This window comes from Ciconia boyciana, chromosome 2 (assembly GCF_034638445.1).
Source record: "Ciconia boyciana chromosome 2, ASM3463844v1, whole genome shotgun sequence".
NCBI lineage: Eukaryota > Metazoa > Chordata > Aves > Ciconiiformes > Ciconiidae > Ciconia > Ciconia boyciana.
Genome location: NC_132935.1, coordinates 52,686,540 through 52,705,954, shown reverse-complemented (window position 1 = coordinate 52,705,954; position 19,415 = coordinate 52,686,540). Strand labels below are relative to the sequence as shown.

At 36.2% G+C, this 19,415-nt stretch overlaps 1 protein-coding gene across 10 annotated transcripts in view; it reads left to right on the top strand.

Annotated features, from left to right (window-relative positions):
* Positions 1-19,415, top strand: part of MIB1 (MIB E3 ubiquitin protein ligase 1) — a 130,948-nt gene that overhangs the window by 25,302 nt on the left and 86,231 nt on the right. For all 10 annotated transcript variants that reach the window (XR_012040923.1, XR_012040924.1, XR_012040922.1 and 7 more), the window contains 7 exons: positions 1,983-2,187; positions 3,792-3,975; positions 4,293-4,437; positions 5,634-5,767; positions 6,870-6,977; positions 10,840-11,037; positions 13,523-13,674. Coding sequence is in view for 4 of the 10 variants with exons in the window: in XM_072852646.1 (XP_072708747.1) it covers positions 1,983-2,187; positions 3,792-3,975; positions 4,293-4,437; positions 5,634-5,767; positions 6,870-6,977; positions 10,840-11,037; positions 13,523-13,674 (1,126 nt within the window). In the remaining 6 variants the exon portion in view is untranslated. The remainder of the gene's footprint in view (positions 1-1,982; positions 2,188-3,791; positions 3,976-4,292; positions 4,438-5,633; positions 5,768-6,869; positions 6,978-10,839; positions 11,038-13,522; positions 13,675-19,415) is intronic.

The following is a 19,415-nucleotide window of genomic DNA, read 5'->3' as shown; positions in this document are numbered from 1 at the left end:
TGGTGGGCAACAGAATAGGAAAAGTTATTACTCCCCTCTTCTCAGTGGTGATGAAACTGTGTCTAGGATACTATGTCCTGTTTGTGTCATTGTCCGTCCATCTCCTCTTCCCTCCCCTCCCAGTTTTGAGAAAGCGGAGGGGCTCTGATGGTGGCCTGCTAAAGTGGTTAAGAGACTGAGAGGACATGATTTGCAAGGAAGAGCTTGGCTTGTTTAGTCTGGTAAGAAGGAGGTTAAGAGGTAATCTACTAGCCATCTACAAGCACTTGAAGGGTGATTGAAAGTGATGGCACCAAAATTTCAGTAGTGGCAAATGGCATAAAAACAAATGGTAGTGGCCTTAAGGCCACCTTAAGTGACTCGAGGTTCAGATCAGATATTGAAGAAATTTTCTGTTACACCTACAGCTCTATATTGCAGAACTGGAAAAAGTTACTTGGAGAGGTTGTGGAACCCCAGTCCTTGGGGGCTTTCAGGACTCAGATAAGCAAAGCCACAGCTGACCTCAGCTGATTGTTAGTTTTGCTTTGTGTAGGGTATTGGACCGGATGACCTCTAGAGACCTATTCCTCCAACTAATGCTTCTATAATTCTTTGCTGGTTTATATCTCTTCCTTTCTTAGACTTCGCTGTCTCATCAGGGCTGTGTCTGGGATTTTTGCTGTCTAAGTTTTCTATCTAGTGAGTTCCATATCAGTAGCTTTTCTGAAGAATTAATCTTTGAGTTTGTCCTCTGCAGAAGTGGCTGTTTTCCATGTTATGTGTGTTTTGCTGTGAAGGCAAAGGGTGCAGACTGAAAATAGCATTCCATCTATAGGTCCTTTAAACTAAGACCAGGACAGAAAGAAGTCACTGGCTGGTCATAGAATTCAAAGTCCATTGAACATGAGCATTTATTTGTGGGCATGTTTCCGTTCTCAGCAGTTTCTTCTTCAGTATTATCAGATTATTTTCTTCGCCATTCTTTCTTCTGGAGACACTTAGTGCTGCCAACAACTGGTGTGGATTTCAGCCTCTGGAATCAGTCTGCCTCCAAATAATGTTTTTGTCTTTGTGTCAGGCTATTTCTTTGTACTTTCTTATTGTTACAGTGCAAGGACCCTTTCTCCATTATTACCACCACCCCCCCACCCCCCACCCCCCCCGCCGGAGACAGCAATATTACTAAAGGAACTCTGCTCACCCTGTCCTTTGCCACTGATGTTGCCATTCAACTCAATCTACATGACTTCTGCAGTTGTCGTACTCTTCACTGTTCTGTGAATGGCATCAGATACCATCACCTGATTCTGGCAGTGAGCGGGTCCACGAGTGTGTTCTCTCATCAGTTAACATAGCTTGATGTGTGTGAATGTATGCCATTTCCCTCCCACTAATGAATTTTTGCTATGACACGTCTTTTGAAGGCAGGTGTTGTCCAGGGAGAACATTTTAATTTTAAATTTGTAGGGGTTTCTTTGTTTGTAGTCATATCCCCACTTATAAGGTTAAAGATTTTCATTGTTGGTCATTTTGGAGGTATTCTTTTGCCAGTGCTTTCTTCACATTCAAGGACTAACCCCATTCAAGATCACTTTCTGTGGGCTTTCTGCTTACCTTTCAGCCTCTGAGTGGATAGATGGCACTTTGTGTGACGCTCTCAAAATTATCAGAGCTTTTATGTATCTAGATGTCTAACACCATGTGATAGCTGTTACCATCCCAGTTAGAGCCCCTAGTGAAGCCTGTCACAAATATTTAGCATTTGCCAGTGTCATTGCTATTTGCCTTGAAAACTCAACAAGAAACACACAATTCCATAGCCAGAGGTTCAGAGTTCTTTTTCTACCTGTTTGCTCCCTTTTTGCTATTGGCCGCTACAGTTGCAGAGATGTCGAGTCTCAAATATTAACTTCTGTTCTTTAAATTGCGTGGAGAATGTGTGGTCTTGACCACAAGACCAAGTGTGGTCTTGTGAACATTTTCTTCTGATTCCATTTCAGGTGAGCAAAATGGTAACAGAAACCCTGGTGGGCTGCAAATAGGTGACCTTGTAAACATTGACCTTGATTTGGAAATTGTACAGTCTTTGCAGCATGGTCATGGAGGATGGACAGATGGCATGTTTGAAACTTTAACAACAACTGGAACAGTTTGCGGCATTGATGAGGATCATGACATTGTAGTACAATATCCAAGTGGCAACAGGTTTGTTATATAGCCTTCATCACTGATTCTCACAAACTTCCTTTGCCTTCAGCACTTGTGATCACTTGGTGCTAGAAACTTTGTTCTCCTTTTGTGTCTATTAAGATTTTCTTGAGAATTTTTATATTCTTTCTACAGTGTGTAATGAGGACTTACCTTTAAAGATGCTTTAGGGGGAAAAGGTAGTTTGTTGCCTCTCTCACTTGGTGAAAATTTGAGTCCAAAATAATGAATGACGTTCTGGACTATCTTATTTCCAAAATGTAGTGTTTTAAGCAGTAATTTATTTTTTAATTACAAAGTATCCTATGGTTTCAAGGGGAATGGTAATATCAATGTATTGCGGGTTTTCAGGAAAATGGGTTAAGAGGACAGGTGACAAATTCTATTGGGGATCTTGTCTGATACAGAGTGACCTTGGCATGATCCATATCTAACATTTTCTTATTCAAAGGGATGTTAGTTTATATAAATATGGACTGACAGTGGGAAGTGTTGGGGAAGCTGTTGCCAAATCCACTCCCTGCAAGCAGTTTGGATTTGAAGTTTGATGAGCTGCATCCATGCTAACAGGATTCAAACCCAGCTCTACAGCTGGATGTGAGCTGATATGTCCACATGTTTTTGTGTTGTCTTGCTCTCAAGTATTTGGCTTATCTTTAAAAAGCAGCTGATGAATGGAGTATCATTTCAGTTTTATCTGGAGACTGACCTGTTCAGTTTGTCCAGAAAGGATTAACAGTGCATTATTCTTTCAGGCTTTCCCTTAAGATATTGTTTGTTAATATTGCAAAATAATGCAAAACAAAGCTGTTTTCCAAGCTAATGCAAGCTGAAGGGATGCAAGTGGCATTTCTTCTGAGTCATGGCTGCAGAGCCAGTGAGAGGAGCTGCTCTATCTTGTGGTTTCCTCCCTGACTTTGCCCTTTATAGAGATTATTTGATGCTTGTCAACTAGATCATATAGCTGAATAGAAGTCAACCTCAGACCAAATGGCACATAAAGGAGAGATTGCCATATTATATGTTAGAATATAACTCAGCATAAAAACAGCTAAATACCTCTAAACCAGTAAAATTTATAGTATGAGTTAGGATAGTTTGGTTAAAAATTGAGGTGTATCTAGGACATCCATTTGATTGAAGAGTATTTTTATAACTGAATGTTGCAGCTTATGACTTGGGAGGGAGGGGACGGACAAAATCCCGTGTTCTTCCCATGTTGTATCCTGACAGTCCAATCCTCTGAGACAGCTTGGATCTTCCCCTTTTCAACCAGACTTGTCTCCTTCTCTCCCTGGAAAAATAAACAAACTGTATAGCTGCTTTCAGGACTATTGTATTGTTGTCGGCTTGCTTCCCCTTAGGCAGGATATTTCTTCATTGCTTTACAAATGTACATCTCTGAAGGTTACCCTGGAAATATTCAACTAATTAGCCACATACAAGTTTATGGGCAAAAGATGGTTAACAAAAAATATGCCATAGTATCCAGTTGCAGAAAGTTTGTAGGCATACAAGCAGAATCTTGTCCAACAGATAATTTTTAAACATATATTTCACTTTGCATGTTTAAAATCTACTTTAAATGATTCATTGTCTAGGTGGACGTTTAATCCAGCTGTTCTGACCAAAGCCAATGTTGTCCGAAGTGGAGATGCTGCTCAAGGTGCAGAAGGAGGTACCTCTCAATTTCAAGTGGGTGACCTTGTTCAAGTATGTTACGACTTGGAGCGAATCAAGCTTCTTCAGAGAGGTCATGGAGAGTGGGCTGAAGCAATGCTTCCAGTAAGTAGTTATATGTTTAGATTTATAGAATGGTAAAATTTGTATAATATTTCTAGTTAAGGTTGGTAATAATACCTGGAGGTTGTGGGGGTCAAAGTGATTTTTTTTCTGAGTTAGAGAAAGTGTATTTCATCAAACACAGTGTAATACTTGCTAAGATGTAGTAATCTGCTTAGCCTGATGAAACTTAGCTAAAGGTATTAGTGGCTGTACTATTAAACAACTGACTTCATAAAATTCGTGACTTGTTATAACATTCAGATTTCTAAATATTTTATTTTTAGTATTATTTGCATTTGACGTTTTCTTTCATGCAGACTTTAGGTAAAGTTGGTCGGGTCCAGCAGATCTATTCAGACAGCGACTTAAAAGTAGAGGTTTGTGGGACATCTTGGACATATAATCCAGCAGCTGTCTCAAAGGTGGCATCAGCAGGATCTGCTATAAGTAATGCATCTGGTGGTAAGTTTGAAGAATAGCCAGTAATGTATGTATGGCAAGTATTTGTGTTAATTAAAAAATTGTTAATAAGTACTAGTACATAGTTTGTATGCAAGGTTAATAATACTCAGACTTGTGGTTTGGCTAATTGGTGTTACATCTTAGAGAAACATAGAAGAGAAAGCTTTCAGTCTGTATGGAGATGTTGGTGGTTATTATCTTGATAAGGTGCAAATCGGATTTGGGTTTCTGTTTGGCCACAGTACAGGTATGTCTTTGGAGGTCTGCTCTAAGGACTTTAAAATTTAAATGATTGGAAGGGACATTAGATTGGAATAGGGACTAAGGGATGAAGAGAGTGTCACTGGCTGTAGCAAGCAGCATACTCCTTGTTTAATAGGTGGTGTGGGAAAGCAAGCATAAGCGAGGGATCTGTGGCAAGCAGTTACTCAGGATAATATTTTTTCCTTAAAACTTCTATCTTAAAATTTAGTCAGACATCCTTTGACTAATTACAGTGGGATATTTTTGTGTGCCTATGTAATCACATTTGAGTTCTGTTGAACCTGCTCTCATTCATCTAATAATGAGGCAGAAAGACTATCCAATGTGTTTTATGTTCTGTTGGCTATTTCACAGATCAGTTAAACTAGAATGTTTTTCCTCCTTTTGGTCATAGCTAGTTGTTTTTTCCTCTTCACATATTTGCTTTAATGCCAAGAAACCTTTCTACATAGTTTTCTAGGCTTTTTCCTAGGGAGGCATAGATACAGTGAGTTTTCTGCAATCAAGTCACAGTGGCCATAAAACTAGCTAGAAGAGTAATATGACTTAGTGTTTCAAATCACAGAGGGCAGGATATACCATAAGTTAAGCTAGAAGACTAAGAAGCCTGTTATATCAATATGTAAATTCATGTTTTTATGTCCTCCCCACCCTTTTATATTTTGTGGTAAACAAGCTATTTGTGCTTCAGCCAACTTTGTTTTGAAGTGTCTGAGGTGACAGTGTCAACTATCTAAAGGGTATTGGGGTGCAGCGCTTACTCAGAACTGAATAATAACTTACAGCTGCCATTTTATGGTGGTTTGTGTATTACTGTGTACATGCCTTTAAAAACATTACAAATTTAGAAACGTGACAAATTTAGCTGATATTTTTCTGTTCTTGTGTGATTAGAATTGTAATCTTAATTGTCCTTTGTTTAATAATTATAGAGAGATTGTCTCAGCTATTGAAGAAATTATTTGAAACCCAAGAATCTGGAGATCTCAATGAAGAATTAGTTAAAGCTGCTGCCAATGGAGATGTTGCTAAAGTGGAAGACCTGCTAAAGAGACCAGATGTAGATGTGAGTGTTCTGGTTTCGGAGGACCTGTTCTGGGGATTTGTAATACTAAAGGAAGTGAAGCTGTCCTAGATACTCCTTGACAATCACTAGTGTGTCTGCACAGAAGTAATACAGCTGGTTCCAGTGTCTCTTCTCCCATTTGTTGTCCTATGAAATGTGTTGGGGGGTGTGTGAAAATAGTGCTTTACACCCTTTTTCACTGGACAGATGTTGTGTTCTGTTGTCTGCCATGAATTAAAATACCTTCCAGCCTCTCTCTCCTAGAGTTGAACCTAGAGAGTCTCCTAGAGAGAACCTTCACTAATTGTGAGCGTTTGGGCCTTCAACTTCTCTTGTTTTGAGGGGATAGAAGGAAGGAGGGTAGATTTTGGGGATTTTTTTCCGTTTTTGTGGGGCTTGGGGGGAGGGGGTTGTGTTTTTTTGGTTTTTGTTTGGTTTTTTTTTTTAACTCGTGAGGTAGCTCATCTAATCTGCTCTCTGTCAGATTCCTTTTACCAACTTGTCTAATCACCTAGCAGTGAAAAGTCTAAAAGAAAATGCTTAAGAATTATAGGACTCGGTTCAGGGAATATGTTTTAAAATCACAATCAGATGTTTTTCTCACTACAGCAGTAGTAATTCTTGCAGACAAGAGACTAAACTCCATCAGTTCTGAGGAATGATTTGTAGCTCTAGATTATACAAAACATAGTATTTTGTTCAGACTGACTCTTCTTGTTGCCATAAATTAGAAAATAAAGTTAAATATACTGTAGAGCAGAGGACTGGTATCATTCGGAGACCTGTTCTCAAAATCTTGCCTTTACAGTAGCCCAAAGATGAAAGTTTTTAATACCGCTATCGTTAAGGTCTTAGTCTTTGAAAGAAATCCATTTCTGCTTCTTTCCTTCAATTTAGCTAATGCTATAGGAATGAAGTAGAGAAGACCTAGGAGATTATCTCTATGTGCCAGAAAGGCAGCTGTCTAAGAAACGTTCGATACTTTCATATGCATGCTGTTGCTTTAAGTGTTCTAATAAACTTGCGTGTATACTATTAAAGTGGCTCATAGGTGTGCGTGTGTATCTTGCAACTTATCTCAAAAGTATTGCTACGCTTCCAGGTGAATGGACAATGTGCTGGACACACAGCGATGCAAGCTGCTAGTCAGAATGGCCATGTCGACATTTTGAAGTTGCTTCTGAAACAGAATGTGGATGTAGAAGCAGAGGTAACCTAAATATTTCAAAATACACTTTGTGCCTCCTTAAGTTTTAAACTTTGCTACGTACAGGAATAGCAATTCTATTGGAGTTGCCTTCTTTTTAAATGTCAGAGAGAGTGAAAAATCTTTTCTTACTGTGATTATGTTCCCAAATTAGCCTCCTACTAACAATATTACAAAAGGTCAATATGTAGTTCTTTAGTACTTCTAATTAAGTGAAATATAATGTTAGTATAATAGAGCTATGTAAGTTAGTACGTGATTGTAGTGGATGAAGCCCCTTCTTTATTTATTTTATTTCATTTCAACAGTAGAATGCAATAGGCTAGCAGACTGCCTGTGGCATTCGGAGAAAAAGATGTTGTCAGATGCTGCATCTCCAACTTCAGATACTTGCCATGCCTCTTATATAGAGTGTTCAGTTAGGAGAACGTTTTCCATTCTTAATTAAAGCAAGTTTGAGCAGAAAGTAGTAACAGTATCTTTGGGTAGGAACTGCCAACTCTGCTTCCAGTTTTTCAGGGGTTTTTTTGTTTTGTTTTTTTTTTAACTTCACCCAAAATGGAAGGATTTCTTTTGTTTAGGTTTTTTAGAATTATTGTTTGTGAGAAAATTATCTGTCAGCATCCTGTGTATTTGCATTTTGAATTGATTTTGCCTCGTTTACTTACACAGAATGCACTGATATTGCAGCCTTTGCTCATTTTGTGAAGCGCAAGAAGGATCTGTCAAATTTCTCTTATTAAGAATATAAATTAAAGCCTAATAGAATGCTTAGAATTTAATAGTGTGCCCAGTCATTGTTTGCATAACAGAAAAATAACTTCATATGCTTGGGCATTTAGCTTTATATTATATTTGACATACAGAAGTTATAATATGTTAATACATTAATGAAGCAATGGTGTAATCCTTGGAACTAAAATTATTTTTATATTCACAGATATACCATTACTTTATAAAGGTTTTCTGCTAAATGGTAGAGATGGCTTAGATTTGATGTAGTACATACTTGCTGTGGTCTGATTTCTGTGAAGTAGCTTCATTTTAGAAGTAGTGTTTTCACTGCAGTACATAGCATATATTGTTACAAACTAGACTAAGCTGCTTTTCATCTGTACTGTGGGATCAAAGCTGCCATGTTAATCAAGTGGTGGACTGATACTTTCTTCTCTGGTATAAGGAAGGGTTAGAAGCATTAGAGAGGGAAGTAGAAGCACTCCTTAAACAGCTTCAAGATAATACACTTGGTAATCAGCTAGCAGTAGAGTTGTTAAGAGTTCACATTTGCTCAGACTTCAGAAGTATTGTAACGCTAGCATTAAAAAAAAATATTTTCAGGGATTTTTATTTGAATTTTCAAGCTGTTTCATATAACTTTAACTTGTTTAAGTGAAGATGATATTCCTAGTTAATTATATAATTGCATTATTTATTATAATGTTATATGTTATTATATGTTTCAGGCTTTAAAAAAGTCAGCTGTCTATAAATTAGTGATGTGAAGATGCAGCAGAGTCATTCCATTATGCAGAGAGCAAAAATTTAGTCCATTTACTTCACTGTTGTGGTCTGTGGCATGGAAGCAACGGATAAAAATCCTTACTTCGCCTGCTTTATAGCTAAATTTGATCTATTTACACTTACAGTCATTGCTGCAGAGTATAAACATTCATGATGACATTTTCTGGGGATGCCCTCATACTGTCGTCTTCTCTGTGCTTATGTCTCTGACAGCTTAATGTAGAGTACAAGTGGCCTCTGTTCAGTCAGAAAATGATTTGTTACTGACAGCTCAAAAAGCCTGATGTAGATGTTAAGTGGTAAAAATATGTAGCCTTCTAGTCTGCAGAAATTAATGGCTATCAGTTATTATATTGACAGTACTGACTATTATATTGTTGGCATGTATAGAAATATAGTACTTTTAATATTTGGATTTATATCTAAATATAAGTCTTAGGACAGATGCTTAATTAGTTGCTAGCTTTTTCTAGGTATATTAATGTACTATTGTATAGAAATGACATGGTGGGATTTAGCTCCTGAGATTACTTGTTTTGATGCTGAGCTAAACAAAAAAGGCATGTGCTTTCTTGGACCTCTACTCGTTAAAGTAGGAATTCTATACATTAAGATTTTATAAAATCAGGGGTTTGCATCTCAAAATTGGAATATGTTAAAACTAAAATATTTAATAAATTGGGGTTTCATCAGTAAGTATCTCAGCGTACTTTGCAGATTGCAAATATGGAAAGACAAATTACCACATACCTGTGAAACAAAGTGCTCTGTAAATATAAATGTTGTAGCAGTTTAGCACTACTGTCATGCTCTTGATAAGTTTCACCTTATAATGATCTTTATAACCAGATGAGACAGACAGAGAAGTTCCCCTTTCTGATCCTTTCCCCTTCCAAATGGGCAAGCTTTGGCTTCTTTTAATTATTTGTGTTAGATGAGCCTGAGAAGGAATCCTGCTATCTTAGAAGACAATTTTGTAGCGTGAGTTGATTTGGAAGGCATAAAAATACCTTTTTTTCAAAAGCTACAGAAGCTGCTGTTTAGTGCCCTGGCCATCTTGAAAATAGTATTCATATTTCCAAAAATATATATTTAATAATTAGCAGATAAATCTCCTTCCATAATTTTTTAAAATGCTGTGAATAGTCTCATTGTTATCTTGTAATTGTGCAAATACAATTTATTCTAAGAACTATTAAATTTTGCATTGATGTAAAATGTTAGAAATGTGTTACACTTAACTTTTGAAAAACATTGCTGAAGGGGAAGCAAATTGATAAGAGAAATTAAGCTTAACTAAGAGACATCAGTGCACTGTTGGTCAGTCATGATCTCCTCCTTACAATTTTCAGTATTTCTCTGTTGTCAAAATTAAATCCTACAAATACATAGTAATATGCCACTGTGCACAAAAACTTAGTTAGAAACTAGCTTATGGAAGTTATTATTTCATTGAAACCTCTTATATACCTTCCATTTTACTTTTAGCTTTTGTATACTGTCATTAATATTGAAATCACTTGATTAATATTTAAAAATGTTTCATGTAGTACAGTCCACTCTTAAGGATGTTAAAATAACCCAAACTGACAAATTTATGACTTTCATACCTTAATTCTCAGTTTGGATGAAACTGAAACAAACTGAATTTAATCAGAGCTTTAATGCTGTGAATCATCATCATAGAATCAGACCTTCTAATTAATTTCACCATCAATCCCAAATTTCCTTTGGAAAAGGTTTATTAACTGAAAACTAAGACACATATAATAAACCCTAATAAGGATTAGCTTAATTGTATGAACAAGGCAATTCTCTTGTCTTATACTATGATTTGGAATCTGTAATGCTTCCTGGGTTACAGGAACAGTTAGCCTTGGTTACTGAGTGTAATGTTTTTTGGGGGTGGGGTTTTGTGGGGGTGTGTGTGTGTGTTTTGTTTGGGGGGGGGGGGGAGGGTTTTGGTTTTTTGTTTGTTGTGGTTTTGTTTGCTTGTGGTGTGGTTTTGTTTGGGTTTTTTTGACAGTGGTCGTTTTGTAGTAGAAACCCAAATGAATCTATTCAATTTTCTGATGAACACATCACACAAAGATTCAGGACAATAGTTGCATATGGTATAGAATATCATATGTCATAGAATATGTGTTTTTATATACGAACGGAGTCTTCATCCTCTATTGCTGTGGTTTGAGCAATTATTTAAGTATTTGAATGGTATCATGGTTGTCTAATTTTTCTTTCTCTTTAAAGAAATAAAATATGCACAATAGTTCAGTTTAAATTAATCTTCTTGTTTAGAAGGAAATGTGGAATACACTGGGTCAAATTAATGTTTCTACTTTAGGACAAAGATGGAGACAGGGCCGTCCATCATGCAGCCTTTGGTGATGAGGGTGCTGTGATAGAGGTTTTGCACCGAGGCAGTGCAGATTTGAATGCTCGCAACAAACGCAGGCAGACTCCACTTCATATTGCTGTCAACAAAGGTCATCTGCAAGTTGTGAAGACTTTACTGGACTTTGGCTGCCATCCTAGTCTCCAGGTAAAGTAAATATTAATATAGATTCACTTTTTAGTTACTGAATTTTATGATTTGCTGTGTGTAGATGATAGAAGAATTATGGAAAATGGGATTGAAAGGAACAGACCTTGTGAAGTTATCTGTCCCAGCCTCTACTCCAACATGTGATCAGCTGTAATAAAAATGCTATTAAATCCATTTGTTTTCTTGACAGCTAGATAGGCACCTGATTTATTCTAGCCACTTGATGTTAATTGGTATTTTCATAGACTGTAGTTATCTGTAATTGTTAACTTTCTCTACAAATTAATTCCTCCTCTGTCGAATCCACAGCTGTTTGCTCCTTCTGCAAACTACAGCTTTGCATTTTTTGGCTGATGATACTGTGGAATGTTTTGTTAAAATAAACCTTTTTTCAGAATTGACCTATTATTGATAGAACTATTTAGCCAGATTCTCTTTTAGATGTTTAGCCTTTTATCTAAAAAGCTCTCAGGCGTAGGGCCTCAAGTACCAGAATTTCACAGGGAGTTTTATCTATAATGAATGTGTCAGAAGCTGTGACACATGAGTGCAACTTCCTGTTGAGAAGGTAGAGTAGAAACCTGTGATGAAGTAAGCAGGCATCCACATTCTGCATGAGCTGAATGCAGCCACATGGAGTGCATTAGTAAAACAAATCAGAATGGGGAAGTTTGAAGAGGTTTGCAGCAGAAAGAAAAAGCTGTAATGTCCTGGGCAAATCAAGATATGCAGTAATAACACATTTACCTCCTTGTTTTGCCATGTGAATAATCGGTGATTTTTTTTTTGAAGCTGTATAGCCACATAACAAACAATGAGCAAACTTTCTTGAAATTAGTGAATATAGTGATTTTTTTATTTATCTGCTTCCACCTGGCTTTATAGGTACTGTCTTGCTCTTGCTGAGGTTGAGCTGTTAGCCAGCTAACATCCATCCAGACCCTGTTTAGTATTTGTTGAACAGTAGATATGATATGGAGTCTGATGCGTTGAGCCCCATAAAGGGTGACTGTATATCATATTATGATATGTGATATACGGGTAGCCAAAGTGGATGTGTCTGACTTTATAGAAGTCTGCCTGGATTGAAAAATTCAGTAGAATAGTGCTATGAAAGTCCACCTGTAAAATATGATTGTCATTGAAAATAAACTTTCAGATTCTGTGTGTGTGCTGAGGAACTCCGATGTGCAAATGTGAGTAGGCGATTGATTTGGTGGATGAGAGCACAGGGGAGTCAGACTGAGGCATGACTGGAATTTAACTGGCCAGCACTCTACTACTCAAGCCAATTTACTGTGTAAACAGAAACATATGTAGTCTTTAAACAGTAAATTCAGGAAATATGATCAATTAAACCAAATAAAAGCTACATAATTTAGTTTTGTCAAACTGGTTCACACTGGTTCAAGTGTTTCCATTTTCTGGCACTTACTGTTTGGCAATTTTTGATTCTCACTGCAAAGATTGTAAAGATTTGTTTTCATATTAGTGTATTGCTAAAATGTCCAGTTCCTGTGTTAGTCAGTTTGCAGTTGAGTCGGTGTCAGTGACGAAAGACTTGCTGACTTATATGGTGTTAGAATCTTACTGGAAGCATAAATCTAAAGAGTTTGCCTATATAACAGCAAATAAGCTTAAATGGATGTGTTTTCTCACTGTTAGTCTAGAGCATTCCTTTTCAGTCCAACCATTTGGGTCCTTGAATAAGTAATGTACAAAATGCTTCTAGGAATAAGAAGTATTTTTCCCTTATTTGGGATATTTGAAAAATCAAATGTCCAGCTAAAAATATAAATTCTTTGCCTGTTCAATTATGAAAATATTTCAGTGCATGTACCTTGTGTAATGTAATCCGGTATTAGCCATAACAAGTTTAAAAGCTTAATATTGCTTATGACATTGGCCTTTGCTTCATGGAAAATGATCTGCTTCAGTTGAAACAGCAGATGTGCCTAGGTTTATTACTTGGACCGCATTTTATTTTGATTTGCTTATGCTTTTATTTCACACTGTCTTTTTGGTATTGTCTTTTACATGGTTAATTGCTGACTCAATCTTAGCGTTCATTACTCCAAATTCCCTACCTCCTTCTGCCTGACTAGTCTCCTCTCTGTTCTGTTACTCATAAATTGTTACTTGGGCATCAACTCCATCTGGATATGAGACATACAGAAATTGATGTCTGCACCAGTGTCTTCAGTACTATCAGATGCAAGGCATACTTGAGCTCTGGGTTTGAGTTCTGGTAGTAGTGTAATCGTAGAATACTGGAGCCCTGGGTGGGATTACCCACTGAAGCATTTGCAAAACCAGAGCAAGATCAGAAGCAGCTTGCTCTGAACTCTGCAGTATAGCAAGACTTTAAGGTCTGAAGAGCTGTTTTGTGTTTGTGTTGTCAGTTTTCCTAGTGATATTTAAGCATCCTTTTTCTCTAATGTGGATGCATGCAAAAATTGATGTAAGCTGTTTCTGGTTTTAGGATTCTGAAGGTGACACTCCACTTCATGATGCAATAAGTAAGAAGCGTGATGACATCCTTGCTGTATTGTTAGAAGCTGGAGCAGATGTTACTATCACCAACAACAATGGGTTTAATGCTCTTCACCACGCTGCACTACGAGGAAACCCTAGGTAAAGATTTGTTTTTAAAGATTATTTTATCATTTGTAAAAACAAGACAAGTGCATAGGAGGGCAGAATTATGGTATTCTTTCAAAAGTTCCTTAAACCTGCATGTAGGTATATTTCTTAAATTTTGATGTTGCTTAGATATGCATCTTTCTAATACTTGGGAAGCCATTATTAGAATGAAGCTACTAGTCTGCTCAATTTAGTGCTCTATTCAGGTAACTCCAAATCCCTGGGAAGTTTCCTGTGGTGGCTGTAAAATTTTGCCAATAAACGATTTGATAAGTAAGTTATTAAGTAAGATCTTAAGATAGGATTTGTAAAAATGTTTTCCTTCTTCTCAAATATTGGAATTGGGAAAGGGATTTGAGTTTCTAAGGAATACTTATTTGTGAATAATTATTAAATATACCATGCAGTTATAAAGTGATCTTAGGATTGTTGCATAAATTGTATTTGTCAGTATAAGAAACGTTTAATTTTGTTTTCTTAGAAGTATGTATAGAATGAATTTCTTATTTCAGCTTTCATATAGCAGCTCATCTGAAAAAGTTAGTTTTAAGGCATAATTTGTTTTACGCTAGCTGTATGCTATACATCTACATTTAATCTTTAGTTAAGATAGCTTTCAAAAACTTACATAGATAGAACTTAATGGAAAACTTGCTGCATTGCTGGTTGCTTATTACATTCTAGATAAATGGTATTCTTCAGAGCTGTCATTCTAGCAAGACTTCAAAAATATTGTATCGTATGCTGGAGAATTCAGTATAGTTTACATGAAATAAGAAATGTGTGTGTTTACTTGTTTAACTTTACTGCTAAATTCTAGTTTTCAATTGAATGAGGACAAATAAAGCTGTATGGGAATAATATGAGTAATATATGGGAATAAAGTCTGGGTTATTCTCTTAGAACATAGCTATCAAGACTGATAGTTAGAACGTGAACATAAGTATTTATATATGTATATGGAATGGAATCACACTTCACAAAGTAAAAGTAGTGGTTGGAAGTGTTGATAGGAACAGTAAATGTGTTTACAGTTTTCTACAGTGCTCATAAAAGGTCTGTAAGAGAACATGTCAAGGAGCTAGTGAAGGGAGCTTATTTTTGGCATTCAGAAGACAATTCTTTGAAGTCTGACTTGATAACTTCTTCACTTAATGTGAATTCTCCATATTTACATAACAGCATTAGCCAGAAGTACTGTTTCCTGTCTCCAGTTACCTAGGTGGGGTATTTTTTGTGAGTTGTTTTGTTCTGTGGTGCTTTCCTTAAGCTCTTGTGATAGTTGGTTTGCGTGATTGTGATCTCAATATGAGATGCAGAGAAAGTGTACGGGAAAAAAAGCTCTTCATAGGGATGGTGAAGATTTTTCTGTGGATGAATGATTTAGGAGCAGCAGGCTTTTTCTTTTATGGAGGGATCCAAATTGTAGTTCAGACTGGGTCAGTTTGACAGTTGGTAGAATGTGAGACATAGTGCAATTTTTCCCAGAGTCCTCTCTCCTTTACCGAAGTTTTACCAGAAGAATAGGAAAATATTTCCAGTATTAGTGTAGAACCCTGTGTATGTTCCCCCCATACATGGGGTTTTGCTTGCATCTAAAACAGTTAGATAGCTAAAGCTGTTAGATATGTACTGGTTTGGTTGCAGTTATATCTGAGCACTTCTGAAGCATGTAAAAAGAGAGAATGTTGTCTCCATCACAGAAGGGGTAGTTTCATTTGTTTACAGCATTAGATTTTTTACACATCAGCCTGGGAAGAAATTAATGAAAATAAAACCAAAATAAATCTATTTTGAATAATTTTTAATTTTTTTCCCTCTAGCCAAAACTTCATTATAATAGTTTGATTCATTTAGGGGTTAAGTTTTATTTTCTTTAAGACTTTAGTGATAGTCATTTATTTCATTGTTGATTCTGTAGTTCTACCACTGGCCTGTTTCTGAATGAAACCAAAGGTTTTATATTTGCCACTTTGTTTTTCTAATCTGATATAGAACAATGGATATTACTAATTGTTAAATGCACTAAGCATAAACTATTTAAAACACTGTTAAAAATAACCCCCTAAACTTTAGCTTGTAGCTGGTATGGGTCACAAGCAGTACGTAATATATTCTGCTTGAAACCTTACTTAAGGACCTATTTTTCCTAATCTAAGCTTTCATGTTTCACCTAAACTGCAGTTTTTGTGGCTTTAGGGTGTGGTGCCTTATATGGAATACAGTGCACTAAATTCCCTGTAAGGTCAAATATATAAATACATTATTTTATAAATGTTATTTTATAAAAGTTAAACATATATTCTTATATATTAAAAAAAGCATGTATGCATATGTGTGTATAGATATACTTATAAAAATAAAATACTTGCTATGTAAGTAAGTATTGATAAAGTCCACATCCATCTTCCTTGTTAATGATAATAAAATAAATGCATGTGTTAAGTGCATGGATACCACAATAAAGTGAACTAGATTTCTATAGAATTTTTCACAGTTGATATCAAATAGGTATTTTGAATCAATTTCATTTTCAGTGCAAAACCTGTTCTGCTTCTTGGCTTGGGTTCTGACCTTTACTAACAGTAGGGAGATAGATCTTCAAGAAAAAAACCCCACACAAACTGTGCTGAGAAGAACATTTGAAAGTTTTTCATTTTTCATATGAAAATAAATATATTTTATTTTAAACATTTGAATATTAGATAAATATTATAAGAAAGATAGTGATTTATGTCAAATAGCTTAGATTTTTCTCAGCACTTAATCTTCCATGACAGTTTGGCAGAGTTTTCCAGAAGTCAAGGTATAGTGTGTTTTGGAGAGTATGCTATTGTTAGTGGAATATTTTTCCTTTCAATAATTTGCTTCTTTTCAGACCTTGTGAATTGGTACAGAAACAGAACTTATGGCTTTTGTGCTAATGTACAATGTTGAAATGTAGAATGGACGTTATTCAGTTTATGCTGTAGGTAGCTTTAAACTTGTATGTGGGAGATAGAGCTAAAAAGAAATTTTAAATGAAGTGTGGGGAAGTTAAGATTTTATTTAATACATGGTTTGTTCATGATTTTTAACTGAGTCAGTCATTAAAAGTGCATTTATTTTGGACTTTTTTCAAAGTACTGTGAACCTCAAAGCTTGGCAGACTTTGCCTCTTCAGTGTTAATGAGATTTTTCAGACAGAAAAAAGGAGAGTAAAATTTGAAAATACTGTACAGATTGGTTATTTTTGCCATGTTATCAACTCTTGGTTATGTTTGATCTATTTGCATACCTGTGACTTCAGATTTTTGAGCTGAAGACATGACTGTGAAGTGTAGGCGTATTTTATATCCGTTGCCCCAGTTAGTTTTAGATTTGCATTGTATCTTGTGAAGAGAGCTTTATTCATGCTGCAGCTAGCATCTTAGAGGCTGCTTTTAGAGCTGACCTGACTTTGCACATGCGTACAACTAGTTCTTCAGAGCAATAAATTCTGCTGGACTTTAAATGAAAAAATTAAAATCTTGGGGTAAGATGCAGATTTCATATTGCTGTCCAATAGCAAGGAGTATGTCATCTTTACGTTCATAAACTAGCAAGTGGGAGATTGTGGTTTAAAATGGAATTATACTTTTTCCCCATGGTTGTCTTATTTAGTAGATCTCTCCTTGTTTTTAGGCTTGCAGATGGTTTGAACTGGTTGGCAGTGGAATTTTTAACTGTTTCTAGTAATGTATTTGAGAGGTGGGGTTTCTCACCTGTCCTTAGTGTTAATGAGTGTTTCAGGGACTTTTGTGCTGTATTGTTGTGGAGGCCCTCACAGAGACAAGTTGTGAGGTAATTGAAGAGTTGTACAATTATTTTCTAAACCAGTAAAAGGGATTTTTTACTTTCATATTTGTGGTTCCAACAGTAAGTATAGGTTGAAGCTTAATTGAAGCTGAGTGCAAAAAAAGCATGTTCCTAAACCCTCTTATTAAAGTATTATGTCAGAATATGCTTTGAAATAAGACTTTTGTTCAAGTTGATTTAGAGAAAGAATATAATCTCCATGAGCAGACCTGTAATTGGGCAGATTAGCCTGTAGCTGTTGAGGTCAGTGACAAGTTTATTATCTTTAAATAGTAAATAATATGCCCAGCATGTGCAAGATGACAAACACAGTTCCTACTCTGTGGAGTTTCCTCCCTTGTGCAATTAAAAAAAGGGGGGTGGGGGGGTGGCAGGGAGGGGGATCACGGGAAGCAGACTTTCCCTCCATTGCCAATCCTGTTCATGATTGCTTCCTTTTGATGAGGTTTTTTTGGTCAGTTCTGTTACAAAGGGCAACAGACTTGAGGAAAAATACAAGAGACAATAAATCATTGGAAAATGTGTTTATTTCACTGTTTACCTATCTTCTTTATAAATGTTATAAGAGATCAGTTTTCACTGAATATGGACAGAATATTAAACACCATTAGCTGTTTATTGACAAATACAACCTTGAAATTTTGGAATATAGAATTTACTACACTTCTTATTACCTTCTATCTTCGAACTGCCTAGAATAATTAAACTCAACTGCAGAGAGGACTGCATAATTACTCTGAGCAGACTTAGTGTCCAGTTTTAAAAATATGAGAGATCCTGTAGTGATCAATGCATAGCTACAGCTGGTTGAAGGGGACCAAATCCATTGAAGAGGTGATTTGGTTCCATTTTACCAGCTTTAGCAAAGCATTGGCGTGCAGGAAGGTTATAATTCAGTAACACATTTTTAAGTACATGAACAGTTCACAAAGAACATGTGGCTTTCTTCTGTGTTACACGTTTTGTTTCTAGTCAATGCAAATTTAAATTCCTTCACTAATTTGGAGACGGCAAAATGGAAAGCTGTGTACTGGAAAGGCCTGTACAATATCCACATTTGTTCCTTCCTTGAGGCTCTTTGAAAGAATCTCAAATAAAATTATAGTTACAGTTTTAACTTTTCTGTCTGCAATAATGAAATTCTAGAGTAGTGACCAGAAACTGTAGTCTTACAATTTCTACTCCTGTAGAGCTCCCTTGCCTCTTTATGTTAAACTTTACTGGGGAAGAAGGTTTTGGTTTCCCCCCCACGCTCCCCCCCATTCATTTTCTGGCAGGTTCCCTTTTGCAGCTGCTTTAATGCTGTAGTTGGTTACCACAAGTATAAATGTCAAGTGCTTACAATTCCATTACTATATCTCTGGTTAGTATTAACTTTTTAGGAATGATTATATAATATAGCAGAATAGATTTTTTTTTTCCCCTGATTGTATATATAAAAACATTTAATGTCAGAAAACTACAGCTTTTAAAGAATTATCTGGGGTTGCATCTGATTCCTTCTAAATTAAGGTCCTTAATACATTTGTGCACGCTCACATAACTTTATGTTGTATGCTGAATTCTTTTTGAGCTTTGACTCCAGTGGGAAGTAGGGGGCAACCTTAGTTCAAGCCATTTACTAGTAATGAGTATGTCAAGTATAGTCTACATCTGTTTGTTGCATAGTCTGATGCTGGGGAGAAGATTTATGTAAATATATTCCCAACACCATGTGTCCTAATAGAAACATAGCAGGTGTGTCACTTGGACTTAAGCATTAAAGATGGCTATAAAATTAGTTTCTATTTTTACCAGTTATACAGGAACTGTTTTACAGATACAGCTGCTCAAGTGCGCTTTTGGATGGCAATACAGTTTCATGTACTGGCCATATCGGGACAAAAAACGGCCGT